General features: G+C 38.7%; 1 protein-coding gene across 1 annotated transcript in view; it reads right to left on the bottom strand.

The window, feature by feature from the left end:
* Positions 1–21,631, bottom strand: part of ZFPM2 (zinc finger protein, FOG family member 2) — a 273,056-nt gene that overhangs the window by 92,824 nt on the left and 158,601 nt on the right. Inside the window, exon 5 of the mRNA XM_035893882.1 lies at positions 14,008–14,119. Within this exon, the coding sequence (XP_035749775.1) occupies positions 14,008–14,119 (112 nt within the window). The remainder of the gene's footprint in view (positions 1–14,007; positions 14,120–21,631) is intronic.

The raw sequence follows: 21,631 nt of genomic DNA, 5'->3' as shown, positions 1-21,631 counted from the left end.
TTTGTCTCTACCTGAGCACATGCTACCTCTCCAGCTGATGACTGGAAAGATGTCAAATTCTGAGCAACTCAGAGTGAGTTGTCCATGGGATAAGAATGTTAAGTATTTTATATTAAAATCTCCCAAAGGAATAGTTATGTATACTGAAAAATGGAAAAAAGAGGACATCAAATACATTCAGAAAAATTCCCACTCTTCTAACATAAACCTAATGAGATATAGCCGTGTTACATGTCAGCACCTCCAACTCCCAGTACATGCAAGAGTTATCAAAAGCCTGGCTGACTGAGTAGTTACATTTCAACAATCCATCAATATACTTCCAAATAATCCTTTATTCTCTTCTCTCTTTATAGTGATAGATGTAAAGAGACATGCTGAGCATCCAAATCTTTCCGAAATAATAAGGCTTGAAATGTTTGCTTCTTACCTCCTGCTTTAAAAGGATGCATACTGTTACTGCACATGTTACAAAGCATTTTAAAACCACTTCCACTCAAGAAAAAGTGCTGCACTTCAACCACAAATGCCATAAATCATGCATTCGCTCTTTGGGCTGTTTGGACATGAGGAGTACTATATAATATTTTCTCTTTCTTGTGTACTATTACTTTAGTTTATACAAAATATTCTGAGTAGATAATATAAAAAGATTTCAAACATGCATTGTGCATGCTATTGCTCTGCAAAGCTTATTTATTAGGCCAGCTATGTGTAGTTAAGTGCTAGATTATGGCACACAGACCGCTATATAAGCTCTGGGAAAGAGAGAATGATGCATCCCATTTTCAAAAGGGAACAAAGGCAAATGTAATTAAGCAACCCACATATTATCAAAACGTTGGGACTCAATTACTTCCGGCAGTTCCTTTTCATCTCCTGAACTCTACGTGAAGTCCTGAGTGGCTTCTCTCTGGTGTTTTAATTTGCCAAAGAGCCCTGCTGGTAATGCAATATTTAGGATCTACAATGAAGGGATGATAGGGGACTTGTAAGTCCCTGCTGATGACTTACTCTCGTGACAATTTTTTCCATCTCTGGAGGGCAGAGTTCAGTATCTTTAGGTACTTACAATTACAATATGGTATACATGCTAGAAAGGACTACTCAGACACTTGGTTTGTCCTTTTTTTTTTTTTTTTTTGACATTTCCTCTATGCATCTGAATTTCTGCAGAGCAGGAAAATGAGGAAAGAAATGAGAACAACAAATGAGGAAAATCATGGGATGACACTTTACTCCACTGCATCAGTTTTGTACCAGTAGATGTCAATGAAGATAACTGTGATGCAAAATAAAAAAAAGACAAGGCACCAACCAAATGCTATATACTGAAAATATTTTAAATATCTCAAAACATGAACAGCTGTTTCCTGTGTTAAGGATTTAGTGTTACTGGTTCAGGGCTATGGAAAAAAGACTATTTTCCATAGAAACAATAGTTATGTCAGGATAAAGCAAAATAATATAGTAACCCTGCAAGAATTTTGAGTATAAAACTCTAAGTTGTCTCTGACAATATCAAAGAAAAGCGAGATTGTTTTCCTAAGTAAAACCAAATTGGTTTTCCTCAGAGTAGAGTTTTTTCTTTTTTTTGTGTCCTCCATTTACAGTACTGTTCTACAAAACTCCTTAGCTTAACAAATATTAACGCATTTTCATCAGAGACACCACTTGAAAATAAATGATTGGAAAAGGAACAGTGTACATGTTTTTATCATGCTCAGCTGGGCATATGCACCTACTACCAGATTTTGGGGGGCTTCATTGCAGTATGAATCACAGGCAACCTTTTACCCAGACCTGACTAGTTGTTACTACATAAAAGCGACAGAGTTTGATAAATCAGGTGTTTCACTCATGGCACACAGCTAAAATCTGATCGGACCTTTTCCAAAACAGAGAATTAGATTCACATTTACTGTCAAAAACTGCTGGCTGTTTCTTTTTCCCCAGTAGCCAGCGTTATTAGTAATAGTGGCTGGAGCCTGCCAATTGCAAATGCAAATTGACCCAACTTTTCTCCAGAAAGAAAGAAGGTAAAGAAACGAAGTACAAATAAAGAATGTTGCCGGATATTAATGGTAGACTGTCAGGCTAATGTGCTCAAAGGAAACCTCAGCTAATCAGCTCCTATTGATTCTTCTGTAACACTAATGTCCCAGAGACAACACAAGGGATGTGACACAGCCATACAAGACTGACACACAAAAATAGCAGCCCTGAACTTAAGAATTTCCTTCAGTATCTTCAGCTTAAGGACCAACTGCTAGATCTCCTGTGTACCAGTTTAACAGCTGAAGAGTCCCATGTCAAGAAAATGCTCTTGTTAAGGCAAGTACTCAATGGGCGCCTTTGGAGACTTCTCTGACTCAGAAACCAAATTCTCTCTGTAAATTAGACCTTTGAGTATTCAACTGTTCACGTGTTTAGATTTTGCAGTAATTAACAACACACAACAAAAATTCAAGTGCTAACACTAGGATCAGAACTTTGCTGTTCTTAAAGAGAAGAAGGTTATATATCCACTCACCACTTTTTGGAATCTTCTAGCTGAATATATTAAAGGAGTTTTTTAGGTGTAATTGATCTGAAATTAATTTTTTCTGCTTAACGCCACTTAAGAGCATTTTTATAAAGGAGAGGAATGGTGTTTTGGAAAGAGCAATTTTTATGATGCTGTGGATCAGTTTTTAAATATGTCAAAAAAATTGAAGTTGCCCAATGTCCAAAGTTAATCCAATTATTATGTTATGTCCTAGATTATAAAATTAAGATCAAACCAAAGAAACAGAATGCAGACTGTTGTTCCTTTTACATACATTTCTGTAGGACAAAATGAAAAGAAAATAAATAGCGGATTATAAGAAGTGTATCAGAAAAAACAGAGCAGCACCACACTTATATAAAGCTGATGATCATATCGTGGCAAGCCAGAAAATTGTCATGTTTCATGCGTTATGGTGCAGTGGATGTAATTGAGAAATAGCTTGCGTGTACAAAACCGGCATTCTCTCCTTGACTCACTGCAAAGCTTATGACATTTAAGGATTTACATAGAAAGTACATGGAAAGAGAAAGAACTGTATTTAAAGAGTTGATCTCAGCAGATTTTCTGAGACAGTGCAACGGGCCAAAAGTGGCTTGCATGAAAGCAACAAAACTGGTTCATTCTTTAAACCACTATTAAAATTTCAACTTTTTCCCCAACTTAGCTAGTTAAACCCAAATAAAATACATAATACTTTGCATCACAAAACAGCTTGCTTAGTAAATTCCTCCTGGACCACCGGTCCATGAAAGACTCTCAGGATGGGGTTCTGAGCATGTAGCCAATGCTTGTTTAGCCCTAATTAATTTCTGCTTTAGGAGGGAAGGGAATATAAAAGTCTTGAAGTCATACTTCAGGCTACACTTTCCACCAAAGTAAGCCACTGAAAAATATCATTGTTTGTGATTTTATACTTCATTTGCTGCAACGATAAATATGATTTAATTGAACCTTAATCATAAAACTGGCTTAGCCTTAGCAATCTGTCAGTCTTATTTTAAATTTTCATTTAATTGTAACTTGAAAATGCATTTAAACCTCACATAATTTAAATCCATTAAAATGCACGTGCAGCCACCATAAACGCGAGCCTATTCACATTTAAAAGAACAGTGTATTAATAGAAGATGCATAGCGATCACTTGATGCCACCCCTCTCTTTTCTTACTGTAAAACAGTTCCTTTTCATCTCATACTTTATGTTCAGTCACCTATTTTATAATATTGACAAACTTTTTGGCTGGCCAAAGACACAGTTGTCTCCCCTACCTCTTAGATGCTTCCATTCCTACGTATTTGAACATTTGTTGCAGCTAACAGACCAACGACTATACTTTGTCTTAGTTTCCAAGTTGAAGGTTAGGGCCTATCAGTCGATTCCCATTAACCCACTGATCCTTGGTTTTCTCAAAAATGTCTTTCATTTGTTCAGATCTTGAATAATTTGTGCACCTTCCTTACTGTTCAATATGCTTCTACCACATTATTTTTATATATTCAATTGTAAAAGCAAATTTTCAATTTGTGTGTGTTTCTATATCACCACTGTTACAATCAAGAATTCTCCATTCACCAAAATAACGTTATAGAGCCCAGTATGTATTATCTGACTGCACTTCTATTTTTTAAATAATAAGTTACAATGTTACTAAATCCATCTGTTAAAGTCTGAATACAACTCTCTTCTAGTGTTTCTAATACAATCTACCTTTTCAATATTCTTTTTACATTGGTTTGCAGTCCCTAAAATGTGTATTTTTCCCTGTGTCATCTTCTACTTTCACCAGTTTATTGCAAAACTAGCATTCTTCTGTAATTTATAAAGCTAATACTACCACTTTTCTTGAGCCTTAACAATGTTAGCTAGGACTTATTCTTTCTATCTTCTAAACTCTTTTCCAAATCATATTTCCTCTCAATGATTATTAACCTGGGAAAATGGAATTGTTCAGAGTAGCTGGAGTTGCCTATGCAGAAGTATATACTAATGCATGTATGCAGGTATATATGCCTGTATACAATGATATTATCATAGGAAATTATCTTACAGGCAGTTTCTACTCCAGTAACAAACCTTGGTTCATTCATGTACATGACCGCTCAGTTACAGAACATCTCTACTAAATCTGCTTCAACATCGCAACTAGCTTCAAATACCACAATTCGGGCACACTCTAGCATAGACTTCTGTTTGTCAGCATCACATTGCCCCACATGCCCTGATGGAATGAAATTGAAACAAGAAAAAATCAAATCTGAAACAGCTTTTTTTTATTTTTTTCTCTTCTTTTTGTAACACCAAAAGAAATTATGTTTTAAGAAAGCTGCTTAGTTCTCTCCTTGTCTGCAGTAACAGGGGTTCATTCCTTAAATATTAAACATACCCTGAAGCAGCTTGCAACTTCTCCTTTCTTTCTTCAGTTCTCTTCAGAGTAGACTGAAAATGGTGGGGAGGCGGAGTGGTGCCTGGCACTGGGGAGGAGGAGGGCAGCTGTGGACGGCGGGAGCATCCTGCTGCACTGGCAAGGGGGGCTGCAGCGAGGGACTCCCCTATGTTGCACTACCCCAAGCTCCGCTCTCCCTCCTATCCCATTTCACTATACACGCTTCATAACCTGATCCAAATAACAGGGCGCAATTGCCATTGCATTGGGAAAAATGCAGGTGGTCCACACTGCTGGCCTCAGCACCATGGTGCCCTGCGGTGAAGTCCTGCTCCTTGTGGCCTCTGTCTGCAGTAGGGAGCAGTGACGGAATGCCATGGCAGAAGGAGAGAGATACTGACATTGATCTTTGGACCAGAGAGCACACAGATTGATCCCCAGGATCAATAGAGAGGTCAGGATTCAGTCACATATGATCTCTGGCTACAGCTCTTAGATCATTTCTGGAAAACAATGGAGGGAGACGTATGCATGGGTAGGACTGAGGGTTACAGCTTGATCTCAATTTCTGTTTAAGGAAACCAGAAGACCTTTTTCAATTGCTTGCACCTCTGAATCCATTTTCCTGAGCATAAAACAAATCACAGTGTCCGTGGTATTGCAACAGGACCTATCCACTTCTTCTAACATGGATATTGTTTTTATACTTCTCTGATGTCAAGAAGTCTCCTCAAGCTCCTGAATTAACAATGAGAACAAAAATGAGCACAGATTGCTTCTAAAAGTAACACAGATTCTAAGTATCATCAATAAATAAATTAGGCAGGACCCAAAACATGGCTAGGGAATTTGAGAAGAGAGGACTGCTGGCTGCACCACTGCCTGTGTAAGCAAGCACAGCACTCACCTGCCGGAGCCTCCAGAGTGACAAGAATATGAGCTCAGGGACCTAATAATGCATCGCTGGCTCGCAGGTCGAATAAGTGGCCAAGAGACACTTGAATTCCACCAGTTTTGCCATAACAAAGGCCTGGCCTGTAAGCAGCTAGAGACAAAACACATCCAACACGACTTTAACACTGCGATCCAGGCAGTCCAGCTCTACAGCCCACGCAGACATCACGGCTGCACGTCACACAGGTTTTCCTGGGAGCTTTTGCTTTTCTATGGCACACCATTAGTTTGTCTTGTACCACAAATACACAGTAGGTGTACTTGACAGGTGTTGCTATAAAAGAGGCTGGAGATGAATACAGCCCTGTTTCTTCCCATACAGAAGTTTTATACTCAGCACCAGTGGAGTTGCCTGAAAAGAATGACCAATGTTTGATTTTAGGCTTCTAGGTCATGGTTTCACCTTGACAACAGCTCTTTCATTTCAAGCAGTAACATTTGCCAGGATCCCTAAGGTGTTTTCATTTTTGTCAAGAAGTGTAGGGGAAAAAAAAAAAAAACAGTATGAAAAAATGATAAATCTTAATTCACAAGCTGCCGGACTATCTCTGTGTCTCCAGCACAAAACTTCAAAACCAATCCAGGACCTGGATGTGTATTAGAAGGCTGCAGATTTAAACCTTGTCCACCATGATCAAACTGGATTTATGGAGCATCATAACTCTCCAGACACCATCCAGCAGCTTATTAATTTAATAGACTCCTGTCCATTCCATGATGTTCCTGCCCTGACAGTCTCTCAAGATAAGGCGAAAGCCTTTTGACAGGACAGAGTGCATATATATTTTCTTCTGTTTTCTTGTGGATGGGGTTGTCGACAACTTGAAATGTGTGGCTCAGCAAATTTGGGGGATTTTTTTTCTTCCTTTTTGCTTTGCAGAGAAGATGACAGAGAACGCTACCATGAGCCACAGGGGTCACAAGGTTTACTGCAGTCCTCAATATTTATTTAGCATAATGGATTGAAAAAAAAATAATTTAATTAAAAAGAGAATAAAACACATTTAGCATCTATGTCATATGCCGCAAATAATGACAACATTTTTCTTAAAATGATTTCTGAATGACTGATTCTACTGCAATTGACTTAGAAAAATGAGGGACAAATACATATCTTGAAAAAAACCCACCTTTGCATGATGTTTGCATTTATTTTTTCCAGTGCTCTGAATGGTTGAAGCAATATTTCTTTTCACATTGTCCCAGTGTGGACTACAGACTGGGCTTCTTTTCCATCCTGAACATGTTCTCATAACTGAGTGTTAGTCTCAGTTTACAGCCTTTTATAGCTTCAGTCCAAAATATATAATTCTGTGCAAATCATGTCAGTATTCTGCCTATTTCCTTGCCTCCTCAAATGAAAAAGAATTCCAATTTCATACTATGAAATAAACTACACAACAAGTGACAAGAACACAAGAAAAAACCCAAAACAACATATATATGAGAACAACCTAAAAATATCACTTTGAGCTATATAAATGAAATGTACTAATAATGGACAAAAGCATTTTCATACTGAAAGTGGAAACATAGCTGAACCCCTGCATTTCTTGTCATCTTCTCTTTATTATCTACATGCTTAGAATTTAGAGGGCATGTAATAATTCACTGTATGCTATTATATGCATATTACACTAATTCCATAAAGATGCATAAAATAACCTTTTTCTTGTAGATAATTAAGACCGTATACAAGGCCCTGACCTCTAAACTCCCTAAAGCAGATAATCCCCCATTGGATCTATCAGCACAGGTAAAAAATAAAAATAAGGAAAAAGTACAGTCCTGCTTCGTGAGTTCTTTGAAGCTGAATTGTGTCTGAATTAAGTCCACAACACTGCATCTGCCATGAGAAAGCGGTAGATATCACTAGATGTGGGGACAAAATATTTCCTCCTTCTTGCAACCAGGGAAGCAAGTAGCAGAACTGATTTGCAATAGTTTCGTCTGCAACAGTGTCAGTAGGCATCCTCTCTTCTCAACATCCCTGCAAAACCACACGTGAATGGTGCCATCTGCGTGCTTACCAATCATGTCTTTATGTCTGCATCCATGAGACTTCCTTCCAAGGACTGTGAAGGTACACTGCCCTTGTAGAGAAATTATTTTATGTAAGCATTAGACACGCGACCATACTTCTCTTGAGAAGTACTTCGCAATTTTTCAGTGTTGTGGAAAAAAGAAATGCAAACCAAGCTTTTCTATGGACCTTTCTATCAGGATAAGCATCGCATGCATTTTGTTAAAAACCCAGATTTTTTTGTCAGTGGATACAAAGAAAGAACAAAAACCTGTCGCACCACCCAAGGCTTCAGCACATTGTTTAGCTAACGGAGGCATCCAGCGGGACAGCAGATACTGCAGTCTTCTGACCATCCACGTGGAACAAAGTATATTCACTCAATTTGCTTTTAATAGTATGTGGAAATAAGCCCCTTGCAACCTAAAATATATGCCCTGAGTTAACCTTCGGCCTATTAAACAACTTGTTCTCTGACCCCAAACAATATATACTCATATTCTAATGCAGCAGTGTTTAAACTCCTTACGATGTCTGACCTGTGTCTCATTAGGGTCCCTGATGTTATATGTCTGTGGCGCAAAGTACCATTACATTGCCTGAAGTTGCAGGGGGGGAAAAAAAAAAAAAAGAGTATTTGCTAGCTGAAAACTCATTTGCTGGAGAAAATGTGGTATCAAGGATCTCACAGAACAATTAAGAAAAGTCATCCTCTGTCACGAAAGAAAAATTTAAGAACCCTTCTGTTGTGACAACTGACTTTTCCTATATGTTAAAAACTAGACTGTTCACTTTAAATTAGCAAAATTAATTAAAAACTGCCATATATTCTTACTAGTCATTTCACACAACCTCTTGTTGTATCTTCAACATACATCAGCTGAATAACTCATCCCAGCACCAGTGGCGTGCGCAAACAATTATATAATTACTGGCTTATTTTGAGTTGACCACTGGGCAGGGCAGCCAGGGGAAGCAGCGCTTCCAGCCCCGACTTCTGCTCTGCCCGCTCCTGGGTGCTGCCTCTCCTCGAGTTTCTATTTATAAATTACCTACATGACACAGATTCGGTGTGGGCAGCTGTCATTTTAACTAATCTCATCCTGTAAATCCACCCTAGCAGGCTTGTTCTCTATTGTGATTGGAGAATAGACTTTTTTGGGCAGCTTTCAAAAGCAGCATCTGTTTGAGCAAGCACCCACCCCTTAGCTGTGCAGAGAAGCACTCCCCCGAATTTGCCCCCACCCAGTTTTGTGTTCACCAAAAGAGAATGACAATTCTTGGATCCTACCCTTAGGCAACATCCTCCCTAGCCAGGATTTTGTTATAGTCGCTCAGTGGGCACTGACTGCAATTTCACTTACGGGGGAATGGAGGCTTTTTATGGCATTGATATCACGTGTCCGTACCACCGGGACGATTAACAGGACCGTCCTGTGGAATTACTTACGAAGATGACACGCGGTGCCTGTGGAACTGCGCTGGGGCGAGGATGGTTTCTCTCTCCTCCCACATCCCCTCAGAAATAACGAGGGGCATAAACTACTCAGTGAGGCCAGGCAGAGGAGGAAATAACATCAGTAAATCACTAATGGAAATGCAAACCCAAACACCGCCTCACGTGAAATGAGAGCCCTCTCCCTCCAGGCCGCAGCCTGAGGAGCAGCCATTTCCTGATTTGGGGTTGGCAGCAGAAGACGCGCCCCGCAGCGGCCGCCGGACCGGGCAGCGTGCTCGGTGGTACGCAACGCAACCCAACCGGCCCAGACACACGTTAAACATGTTGGTTTTCCTGCACAGAGTTATCCTGTGGTGCTCTGCAATCAATTACTGTTATACCACCATCATTAATAATTTTCTTAATGAAAATGATTCTGTTGATCTCCGTTGTATTTTAATTATCAGAGTTAAGCATAATTACACTGCAGCTCTGAGCTGGCATGTAGACTCCTTTAGGGCGCAATTTTGTTTTAACACACTGATAATGTAATTTTACATTGTGTCAGTTGTTTAGTTATTATCCAGTCGTACAATTCCGCTGTATTCCTGATAACAGATAATAACCTTAGCACCTCCTATATCCTGAAGTCATTTAAAAAGCAATATTGGAATTTCACAACTAGCTAACTTAATCGCCTTATGATTTTATAATTCCCACAGCTAAATATTTGTACAGACACCCTGTTTTAACAATGCCACTAAACATACGGTATCCATACATTTCACATAAATGGCTTAAGTAATATCTAGGAAAATGTCTGTTATATGAACGTGGTTTTCAGTCTGTGCAACTGTATTTTTTACACCATTTCTATTCTATTCAGTCATAATTCATTTTTAAAATCCCTTACAGCCCCAGTGGGAGACTTGCAGTTAATACCCCAGCCCCTTCCTAGGTTGTGGGGGGACTCCTACCTCTGGTCTTAAAGATTTACCAGGTCTCATCCACAGTTCTGTTAGGCACGAATGCTTCCCAAGAACACTGTGTTGCAACGAACACACAGTTCATGCATTAACACTTCCCACCAATGCATCTTGCTTGAATTACTGAAACTCTGTAGCTGGTTGGTTTTTTTTTTTGAAAGAACATATTTATAACTCTAGATAAGGTACAATTCCTAAAATCTGTCTCTAAAATTTCAGTTACTGTTCCTAGGACATCTCTCACATTATTGACTAGACTATTTTTGAAACATGAGAGAAGTTTGACATAAATATTAAAACAAAAAGAGCATGTCTTTCAAATGTAATTACAGTTGTAAAAGTTTCCTTTCAAAAAAATAGAATGGGATAATGGCACATGCCATGAGTAGCTGGCTTGTATCAGAGCTTGTAAAAAGGGATACTAATGAACTGCTTTTCCCTTTTCTAATTTGTCCTAGTATTGGGAAAATGTAGTTATAAGAATTACAGATAGAAAATAAGTGATCCTAGACTAAATAGAATTAATTTCAAATACTGAATAGTTATTTCATAGCTATTCACTCTGAATGTACTCTGATGTATGATTTTAAATAACTGGTTTCTTAATCTAAAAATTTATGTAGTAGATGAAATGTGATTCCACTGTAATAATTTAGCAATATAATCCTATAAATGTACGTCATATATCTACACATATGTACGCACACAAACACTTTTTGTGTTTGCTTACCTAGGGAAAATATTTTATGGAGACTTTTGAAGGTAAATAGGGTGTTAGCTGGCCAGCTTAGATTCCCTTTCAATAGGAACTACGTGCCAGACTCCTCTTCCCTGGGATTATTCCATGTGCAATACAGGGGTGACTACAGTGCCCACAGCTCCTAGTGAACTGGAAGTCAGGCTGACGTTCCCATGCTCTCCTGAAAGATCTGAGGAAAATTCTGCTCTCAAAGTTATCACTGTAATAAGCTAAAAGGAAATATGGCATGCGCTTCTGAGTCAGCAACTGATTGACCAGTGCCTTGTACTGCTAGCCTGTCCTCAAACTTATTTTCCTCTTAGAAATGTGCCAATTTACTCCACTCATCTCGTCTTGGGTATAGTAAGGAAAACAGCTCCCAGGCGACCAAATCTGCTACATGTACCATTCCACACATTTGTTCAGCTAATTGCTTTCAGAAATAACAATGTATTGCTAAGCAAACTAACAAAATTATACACATGCAACTACAACATAACATCGAATTACAACTACACGCCAGCTGACACCGTTTCATTAGAAGTAATGGCACTACAGGAGACAGAAAGCTAACACAAATCAAGGCAATGTAATCTGGAATGATGAGATACAAATTGAAGGAAGAAACATTATTCTATTTATTTATTTTACCATCTTCTATTTGACATTGTTTTGTGATCCAAGTCAATTAATCTTTCTAGTACAAAAATCCCAGCAGAGCTCAAGGCAAGTGTAGGTGCTTAATGAACGACAGAGCAGCCAACTCAAAGCGCAGAGAGATGAACAGAATGCAGTGAAGGTAATCTACATCTACAACTTATTTCCCACATTATTTTAGTGAAGTAGCAGGTTTTTAACATTTATTTATAAATTAGGGCTTGAATTTATCTTCAACTTTAGTTCTAATACACATCTGCGATAGTGATAACAGAATTCACCTTGAGCACTCTATGACTGTCCCACAATACCTTGTTAACTTAAATGCACAAAAATAACCAGCATCGTCACTGAAACAAAATCCAGCATGTTTGAATGAAAAGACTAATGTTTTGGCCTACTCAGATTGCACCAAACTGAAGAAAGTTTTTAGTATTTAAAAAAAAAAAATCATATTTCAATAGATTCAATCAGACAGATAGCACTGAAACCGTCTAATGAATTAGTTAATGTTTGTAAAGTATTTTGAAGATGAAAAGCCTTACTGGTATATATGTGCTAAGTATTATTATAATTACAGAAAGAATGTAATACTTGATAAGACATCATCCTATGGGAATTTGCAGAAGCTGTATTTTGGAGTGAAAGAAATTTCCCATTACATTAAAAAGTTGTTGCAGAAAAGTTTGCCTGTGAGTATTCAGTACTATGAATAGCAAACCACAGCTCTGGATTCATGAGAAAAGCTTCACAATATTACTCAGAGCACTTTGCAACTTCTTTCACTTGGGCAGGGATTGGCAAGCTGCGAAGGAAGGGCAGCTCAAGCCTTTTTAGATCTGAGCCCGGTTCTCTAGTACTGCAGGTGTTTCAGGTTGCAGAATGAATGTGTTGGCATTCTGTAATCATAATAGAAAGAATTTATAAGACCCTAGTGTGCAGCTCATTTTTAACATGCAAATTCCCTGTTTTCAGCGTTTCAACTTTCAAAGGTTTGTGGCAGTTTAAAAGCAATCCTCTTATAACTGTATAAATTGCAATGATTATAGGAACAAGTTGTAATTGTTTCTAGTAAGTTTTTAGGAGTCTTTGATGTTATGATTAGTGTTTTGTATGTTAATGTATTGATACGGGTGCTTATTTGCCTGGATGCTTGTATGCTGAAATGGTCACTAGGTTGCCTCAGCAAACAAATCTTTGATCTCAGTAGGTCTGTTTGGTTAGAAATAAAACCTAAAAGAAATTAAACAAGAATAGTGCATGTTCTGAAGTATTCATGAAGTGCTGAGATTGGTGATTGAAACACCAGGAAGGAAAGTCATAGTTTTGCAACGTGATCTTCAGGGGGAATACCAAAACCAGCTCCACTAAATAAGTTATTCTTATTCCATGTATTTAAGTGGGGTTTGGTTTGGGTTTTTTTAACATACTGCAATGATACCATAACCACACTTACAAAGCTTTCACAGTGACTGACCAAACAGCGTGGTGCACAGCCCATGCCACTATGGACTGAGCTCATGGCTCTGAGGGTTGTTGGTTCAAGATGCAAGACAAAAGCCTTGCATCTTGAACCAAAGTAGCTGTTAGACAAGGTTAAACAAAGCATATCTGGGGGGCCTTGTAAGAACTCGTACTGACTCAACAAATCTGACAATTCATGTAAGACAGAAATGATACGCATTGCCACTAGCCAATACATTTCAGTGAAGCATCAACACGTCATGCCACTACGAAGAGACTGGAACGTCAGAGGTGACAACCCTGAAATCCAGTTCCAGTTATCTTCTGTTACCATGCTGACATGAAGTCTTATCATAGTCCAATCAAGTTCAAATTCTTCTTATAAAACTAGATTTCAGTTAGTAGTCTACAATGTAATGTAACATGGAGAAATGCTGTCCAGTATGTCCAATAAAATGTCAGAAAGAATCCACCTTTTTCAAGGGTATAGGTTTTACTGATGTTTCCCAAGAGGCACTAACTCTCAGAGAGAAATGGATGGTATGTCTTATGTCAGCCCATGTCCTTCTGCATTTATAAAGCATTTAGTTCACTACAGACACCATGTTGGGGGTTTGTATCATTAAAAGAAAAAAAAAAAATCAAAACCAGAGCAGGGTAGGAAAATGGATACGGTAGGAAAATGGGAATGAAAACTGTTCCACTTTAATGTGAAACAAACGACTTCATTTTCCTATTATGCAACAGGTATATTTTTATCTCAGTACCTTGCACAAGAAAGTAGAGGGAAAAAAAATGAGCTTGTGTTTACCTTTGCTGTACACAATGCAGTTGTTTTTGTTGTCTTCTACTCCTTGCCAAGTCACATCCAGCAACCACTTGGGGCCAGCAGTCAGTACCATAGGGACTGAAGCCTTTGTCTTCTGTAGGAAGGATGATAACAAACAGATGCCATTTGCTTGCCTTGATTAAGAACTTGAATAATAATAGTAATGATCATTTTATTTGCAAACAACAAAATCTCCAAACCCATAAGCCAGGGTCTTATTCCCCTGCCTCAGGATTTTCTTTAAGGAGACAGAAGCAGTGAGCTTTAGTTCTTTCATTGATTGAATGGTGAAACTATTATCAAGGATTTTTCCGAATGATATTGGATCAGATCTCCAAGATTAAGCAGATCTCTGGTGGCTGAGAATTATAAAGGGAATGCAGATGACTTTCACAGCAAAGAGCCAAGTGTTTAGAAGTGAACTTTAGACACATTGTACTTCATTATCAACAGGATCTCACTATTTCCTGAAACAGACAGGAAAGAATTTAAAGAATTGGTATCCATTTCAAAGATCTGTCCTGGGTAACGTTTGTATTATCAGAGGAAATTGTTGTGAATGGATAATGGAATTTTTCCCCTTTTGCTAAGTGTTGATGTGCGATTTTACTATGTCTGAAATAATAATAATGCTAATGATTCACTGCACTTTTGTCTCCAAAAAGACTATAAATGAAGTTGTATTAATAAATTCAAAGGCACAAAAGTAAAGCATGACATCCATTGCACCTGAAAGGCATGCAGGCAATTTAACAAAACCACCTCCTGTGTACATTTCAGATTCTGTATTTAGAGAAGTTGGTATTTGAGGAGATACAAGGTAAAGGCTTCACATTTATTAGCACTTAACTCCTTTTACTAATCAAATGGCAAAAACCCTGTGGTTAATCCTGAGTTTGTCAGTATGCGGCACTGAGATGCCGCTTCTATCATTCACAGCTCTTTGTCTCTATATCACAACAGAGAGTACAAACTACAACAGTCACCACATAACTTTTAATTTTATTTTTTCTGGGATATAATTCTGTCCAAGACATTCCAACCTTTTCTAAGATAATTTAATTATTTTTATATTCCACTAATAATTATCTAGCTGGCTCCAGCTACATTCTGTTGTGATATTCTGTATGATTAAAAGAGTTAAAAAATTCCAGGATATGGAAAATCATATATTTACATGGACATTCCAGATGTATTGGCCACATTTGTTATTTATGACTGTTCTAGAAATGTAGTGAAGTATATTAAGAGTTACTGTAGAACATATTACATTGCCAAAATATACAAAAAAATTTATTGAAAATAAGGTATTATCTAAAATACTTTAGTTATATAAGATTACATTAATAATACTATATAATATATTTAATATAGTTTATGATATATTGGTATTTTAATAAAGATGACAGCATAAGACATATTGAACATCACAGTTCTTCACTTTTCCACTTTTTTTTGTTTGATCTGTTTATTCTCTAACACTGTTTTATCAAATATAGTATTCCTTGTTTAGTTTGCATTCTTTATTTTGCATTTTTCATACAAATGTTTATCCATAAGTCATACTTCTTCTCTATTGCCTCCATGACATTATTCATCTTCCAGAAGTGTTGGAAAAAACAGATATAAATGAAGAATGAAATTAGAAAAAAGGAATGTAACAACCAGCGACAATATACCTACCCTAGTGTAAAAACACTTCAACCAGAGACATCCGATGCCTCAATTCCTAATACTGCTTTTCTTATGGGAAGTTGCAGAAAGTGTGTTTGCTTATATGAAATATTACAAGAGTCAACTCAACTGCATGCATTTGAAATATGAATTTAAATTCGGATTTCTAACTGGCCAGTAAACATGTAATGTTTTTTTTAAATTGGATTAGGTTCATATATAAATTATCAAGAAGTCTGGTATTACCAATTATGAAATCAGTGCAAATGGACTGCACAGAAAATAATGATGTAAATGAGGCATGAACTGAAAAAGATCTGCAAGAGATGAGACGAAAGGTAATCAAAGTATCATCTCTATCTTCTCTAATAGAAAAGTCTGGACTTGAGTGTCATTTACACCAAAACAGTGCTAAGGCTGCTATGGAAACAAGGAAGAGTGGCTATTCTTCACAAAGCTGAGAATCACACCCATATTAAATACAAGCTTTAGCATGAATGTTAGCAACCGTGACTGCACAGCAATAATGAAGAGGAGGACCAGGACATGTTCCTACCACGTGCTGCATTTCTCCAGCTGACATTTCAGTCCAGCCTTTGACATGCTTTTTGTGCTTATATGTGCTCTCGGTCCCTGGTAATCCCAAATACAATCAAAAGACCGTGCAATGTTATCCAGGTAGTGGACTTTGCCAAGTACACTGTAAAGGCTTCAGACATTCAAACAAGTTTTAAGTTGGAGACCAAGTTAAAAAAACCAAACCAAACCAAACGAAAATACTATCTTTTAAGTGCAAAAGGGATCATCTAATTTTCACAAGATCTTATTCCTATTTCTGTTTTTCTTCTTCCCAGACATCTGACATTTCATTGTGTCTCTCCCATTTGCAAGGGTATTATTTGCATTAAGGTGGTATCAAAAAGCCTCAAATAATATCAGGATCTTCTTGTGCTGGACAATAGTTTATTATCTAGATAGATGGGACAAATAATATGTCCTGGGAAAGGATTATACTTAACCACATACTGCTAAGGAAGAAATGAGATGCAGAGATACCGTTTGACTTTCTCATGGAGATTAATTTCTCCTTTAGTAAGCAGTAGGGTTAGTCCCAGGCCACCACCCCTGTTCCTTCTGGACAAGGAGAGGAGCCCAGGCTGGTGCCTCATCCCTTCGGAGATGAAGCAGCCACAGCAGCAGCAGAAGGCAGACCCAGCACCCGCAGTCAGGACGCGAGTTCGCTTTGCCATTCCCCGTTCAGAAGGCTTTTTTGGAACTTAAAGAACTACGTGGAGATCACTAAATTAGCTTCCAGGTTGGCTTGGCAGTAAAACTTGTAATCAGTTCAGCAGCTGTGAGCGGTCTCTAGGCACTAGAGATAGGCTGGAGGAGGAACAGGGTGTTCCGTCTCACAGCTCTGCGAGCCCAGAAGAGCTGGTGGACACCTCAAAAGAATTTCCCACTCTCCCATAGCTCTGCTCCCAAGCTGTACAGATATGTAAACAAACTTCTTTTAATATGAAAGCAAAACTTCACAAGGCCCTGGCTGCTCATAAAGCTTGGCAGCTCCACTAAGAGAGACAGGCAATGGCTTCCCTTTGAAGTACCTCACAGGCATATTGCGTGAGCTGTAAGAGGAGTCAGGACCACCACAGCAGTTCTTGGGGTCTGGCATCCTGTGAGGTTCACATGTTCATGGGAGGTGTTCACCACTGACAGAGGCTTGCTCTTGGTGTACCTTATTACATAGCAAGAATTGAAGCAAGCCTGCTGATTCAGGAAAGGCCATTTCCCTAAAATGGTTAAAATGAAAAGACCCCAGTCCAAGATAACAGGAAGCTATGGTTAAATCAGTCATGCCTTTATCACCTCAAGATTAGACTACTGCAATGCACTATACCTGAGGCTACATTTTAAATCCATTTGAAAGCTGAAGCTGGTGCAGAATGCAGCAACCCGCTTGTAAAGCAGGATATCGTGCTTTGAGCGCATTACACCAGTGCTTTTTAATCTGCGCTAAGTGTCTGTGGGATTTAAGGCGCTGGTTGCAACCTGTGAAGCCTGGGACCTGTCTATTTGAGATACCTAATTGAGACCCGCCAGGTCCTTTGCCCCAACCGTACAAACCACAACTGAGATCCACCAAGGAACGTGAAAAAGGGCTTTCTTGCCTTGACACAGAAGAAACTCTTGGGAGGGAAAACTGTTCCTCATTACAACTCTTTACCTTTGGGACATGATCCCACTTGAAGTATGTTCATGCTCTGGGTCTCAAGAGTGTACTGAGAAAATGACTCTATAATTCAGAAGAGGTGTTTGTCGTACTGTAACATTTAGTTGGTCATTCCCAAAATGGTGGTGGTGCTGGGAGGTCTTAGCTACTTTATGTTATGTTTTGGGTTGGTTTGGGGTTTTTTTTACAGTGCTATTAGGAGTATCTCCCATATAGGAAAAAAAGCTTCCTTGACACAGTAGCAACAATATTACAGCTGCTTAAAAAGAAGACTTCAAAAACCAAACAAAATTTTATTTCTCCCTACAAAAGAACTGCTACAAATCACTCAGAAGCTTACAAAACATCCTGCTTACTCACTAAGTATAATCACAGGGATCTACTAACACAGGTGTCCATAACATGGGGCCATACAAGAGGAACCTGGAGGCAAGGGCACATTAAACACCCACAGTATTGTTCACTGCTCTATACTAGGTAAGCATGTATTCTACACTACAGTCATTTTTACCTGAAAATGCAATTTCTGCTAATGTCTTGATGCCATAACTAGACAAATTTGACAAGGACAAACAGGGTCAAAACTGTGATCTCTCAGGGAACAATTAGAATCAGCTAATGAGGATGAAAGAGGTCAGGCAGACATCCACTTTCTACTAACCTTTGAAGCAACCGGACAAACAAGGGAGGTAACCCTCAATAAATGTTTATATTCAGTCAAGAGGTTAATGGAGATAAAAATAGCCATCACAGCAGGCCGAAAATAGTTTTGCACTCTCGCTAAAAGGAATCAGTGCTGACAAGTAACATTAAATGGGCCCTTCCTTGTAAAGATTTCTAACATATGATGTGTGTGGCCTGGTAGAAACTTGAGGAAACCCCCAGGCTGAAGGGAAATGTGGTATGAGCAACTTGTTTGAAATCTATGAAATTCTGATGTCAAATGCCTAATCGTTGCTAGCTGTTTCCTAAGAAGCTGTCCCAGAGCAAGAAATAGGTACCAAGCTGATGATGTTCAGTAAGTTGCTGTGACACGACCACCCTGTCCCAGGCACAGTGTTCCAAAACGCGTTCAACATTATTTAAGGAGATGTACTGTCCATTGAAAAAAATCACTACATTTCTATTTTTACCTTTCGTTTTTCTTCAATCGGTACAGGCCTCTATAATGTCAAAACTACTTCCTTGAAGTACTCTCACCAAAACAGAGGAAAGCTGCTGAAGGCCTAAGATGCTCAAGGGCTTTGCTTCTAATTGTATTTTGGTTCCTGCAAACACTTTTTCTTTCTAAATCTTCCAAAGAGTCTGAGTTCCCTTAAAAGATAAAGAAGATTACCAAAATGTCTATACACCCTTGGAGAAAGTTGTCATGCCGCACTGTGCAGTGTTACTTTATATAGCCAGTTAAAAACAAGACTGTAGTGGGAGGAGAACTGTAAATATACCTCAGGTGCCTTCAAATATGAGTCTGGGATAGTAAAACACCAGTTAATACACTGATGGAGGTTTCTACTTTGGAATTCAATTTAAATTCAATTTGATTGTCAGAGGGTTGATGTATCTTCTGACATGCTGAAACTGCAGAACATCCCCTCTTGAGAGGTTAAGTTCACCTTTGGTGGACACCATACCGAATACAGCAAAACTTTATTGTGCACTCATCAAACCAGTTCAGTCGGGAAGGTCTCCTATGGGGTCATTCTGGACCAAGCAATAGCAGAGATCTGCATAGGTCTCAAACTATTCCTAATTAATTAATATTTGTTCTACGATGTTTTTGAATAAGGAGAGTGATAACCTCACACTTACATTGACTGTCTTAAGGTATTTCTGCATCATATAACTGATTACAAATTCATCAAACCCTAAGACAAGCCTATCCAAACAGCACAGTGGACATAGACCCTCATTTTGTTGTCAATTTGTGTGCAATCAGCTGGACTGTCTTTCAATTTCTGTACCTTCCCTGAAAACTCATCTTTTTCCAAGGAGGATTCAGTCTTGGAAGAATATTTGTCTCAAGAGCTTCTCTGGAAGCCCTGCCAGTCAAGGCCCGTGGCAGCACTTCACAATGCCACAGCTTTCTTTGCTAGACATGGGGAGGCGTCTCACATGAGATTGGAGATGTCAGGAGGTTTTTGGTGCCATGGTTCCATGATGATGAGAAACATCACCAAATAAAGCAAAGACATGACGACCTCCAGCCTACACACACCTACTCTGGAAGGGTACAGTTGCACCAGGATTTCAGTTTTCCCATTCCCCACTATGTCTAGCAGTGAGATCTCTTGCATTAAACTAAATGCAAGAGAAACTTTGCAATCCCTAGTCCTTGTGGTTGAAAATAACCCATATTTTGAAAACCTGATACAAATGTAATAATTGCAGTTAATTTCACCTAAATCTGCAGACGGCCTGGGATAACTGTTTTAGTTTACAACATCACGGGATCCAGTGTTTCAAAGGAGTGTTCAGGTATCATCCATCAGATGCCTGTCTTACGGCTAGACGAAGGGAGTACAAGAACCTGTTTATCTGCACAGATGTAACTGGTGTTCTGGCATGCTAACTGGCAGAAAGAAGACAGACAAACAAATTGTTGCTTGTGACAGGCCACGAAACTAGTGATGGAGAAAAGGAGGGGTGAGTGTTACTTCCCAGTATCTTGGACAAGGTGGGAGGGAAAAAGTCCTCATGTCTCTTCTGCCCAGGGCTCTGGATGCTCATTATGTAGCGCTAGTGGTTAACATGGTAGCGCTGCACCTGACGACTAGCTGGTGGTGACACAACTTGCATCATTCCTAGTCTGCAATGCATTACATTTGGCTATTTATTTTGGAATTCCACTTACCTGAAGAGGAAGTCTCTTCAGGGGTCAGTTGGGGTTTTTTTTTGGTGATAGTAGAATTAAAAGAATTGGTAACATTTGAAGAGGCTGTGGTCAAACCAAAGCCTTTAAATGTTTCAAACACAAAAGGAAAAAAATAAAATAATTAAAAAAAAAGAAATGTACACACAGATGGAATCCCAGAAGACAGCTGGGATTCCCTGCAACTGAGAAACCCTGCTGTTTACCCCAAGAGATCATCACTTGTCAAGTGACAAAACTGAACATACATTTCACCATATATCCACAAACCTAAAGCAGACCAAAGAAAATATTCAAACAAAAAACACACCCTAGGTCTGTTAATATTTTCCAACACTTGTCATTACTTCAATATGATTCCAAATTTTTTATTAATATAAAATATGCCTGCTCATTAATGTCCCTAATGCAAATTAGATGTACACAAAACGTTGAGACCATTTCATGTTACTTTTTAGAATGCATTTTTTCTAAACCTATAAAATAAACAAATTTATGCTCACTGTAGCTTAGGTGCAAAATAACGGCTGTAAAAAGCAATTTTAGCTTGTTCTATTTAATCCAGGATACCCCTGGAACCCATCTTCAAACTATCCCTCAGAACTGGGAAGGTTTAAAATTAATACAGATTCTGGAGCACCTGGTCCTAGCTGAGGGTCCCGGCAATTCCTCCTGGCTGCCTGCCATGTGGTCCTGGAGGAGGTGACAACCAACTGCTAGGAACAAGAATGGAAAAGCTGGAAACTGGACCTCTGAACACTCAGTGAGCTTCCCCTGCTCACAACACCCCGCGCTGATGGGCTTTCTACTCCTGTCCTTCCCTTCTTTTT

The sequence above is a fragment of the Egretta garzetta genome, unplaced genomic scaffold, assembly GCF_000687185.1.
Source record: "Egretta garzetta isolate BGI_Z169 unplaced genomic scaffold, ASM68718v1 scaffold154, whole genome shotgun sequence".
Taxonomy (NCBI): domain Eukaryota; kingdom Metazoa; phylum Chordata; class Aves; order Pelecaniformes; family Ardeidae; genus Egretta; species Egretta garzetta.
The sequence above is the reverse complement of the archived record's forward strand: the minus strand, read 5'-3'. Positions and strand labels throughout refer to the sequence as shown.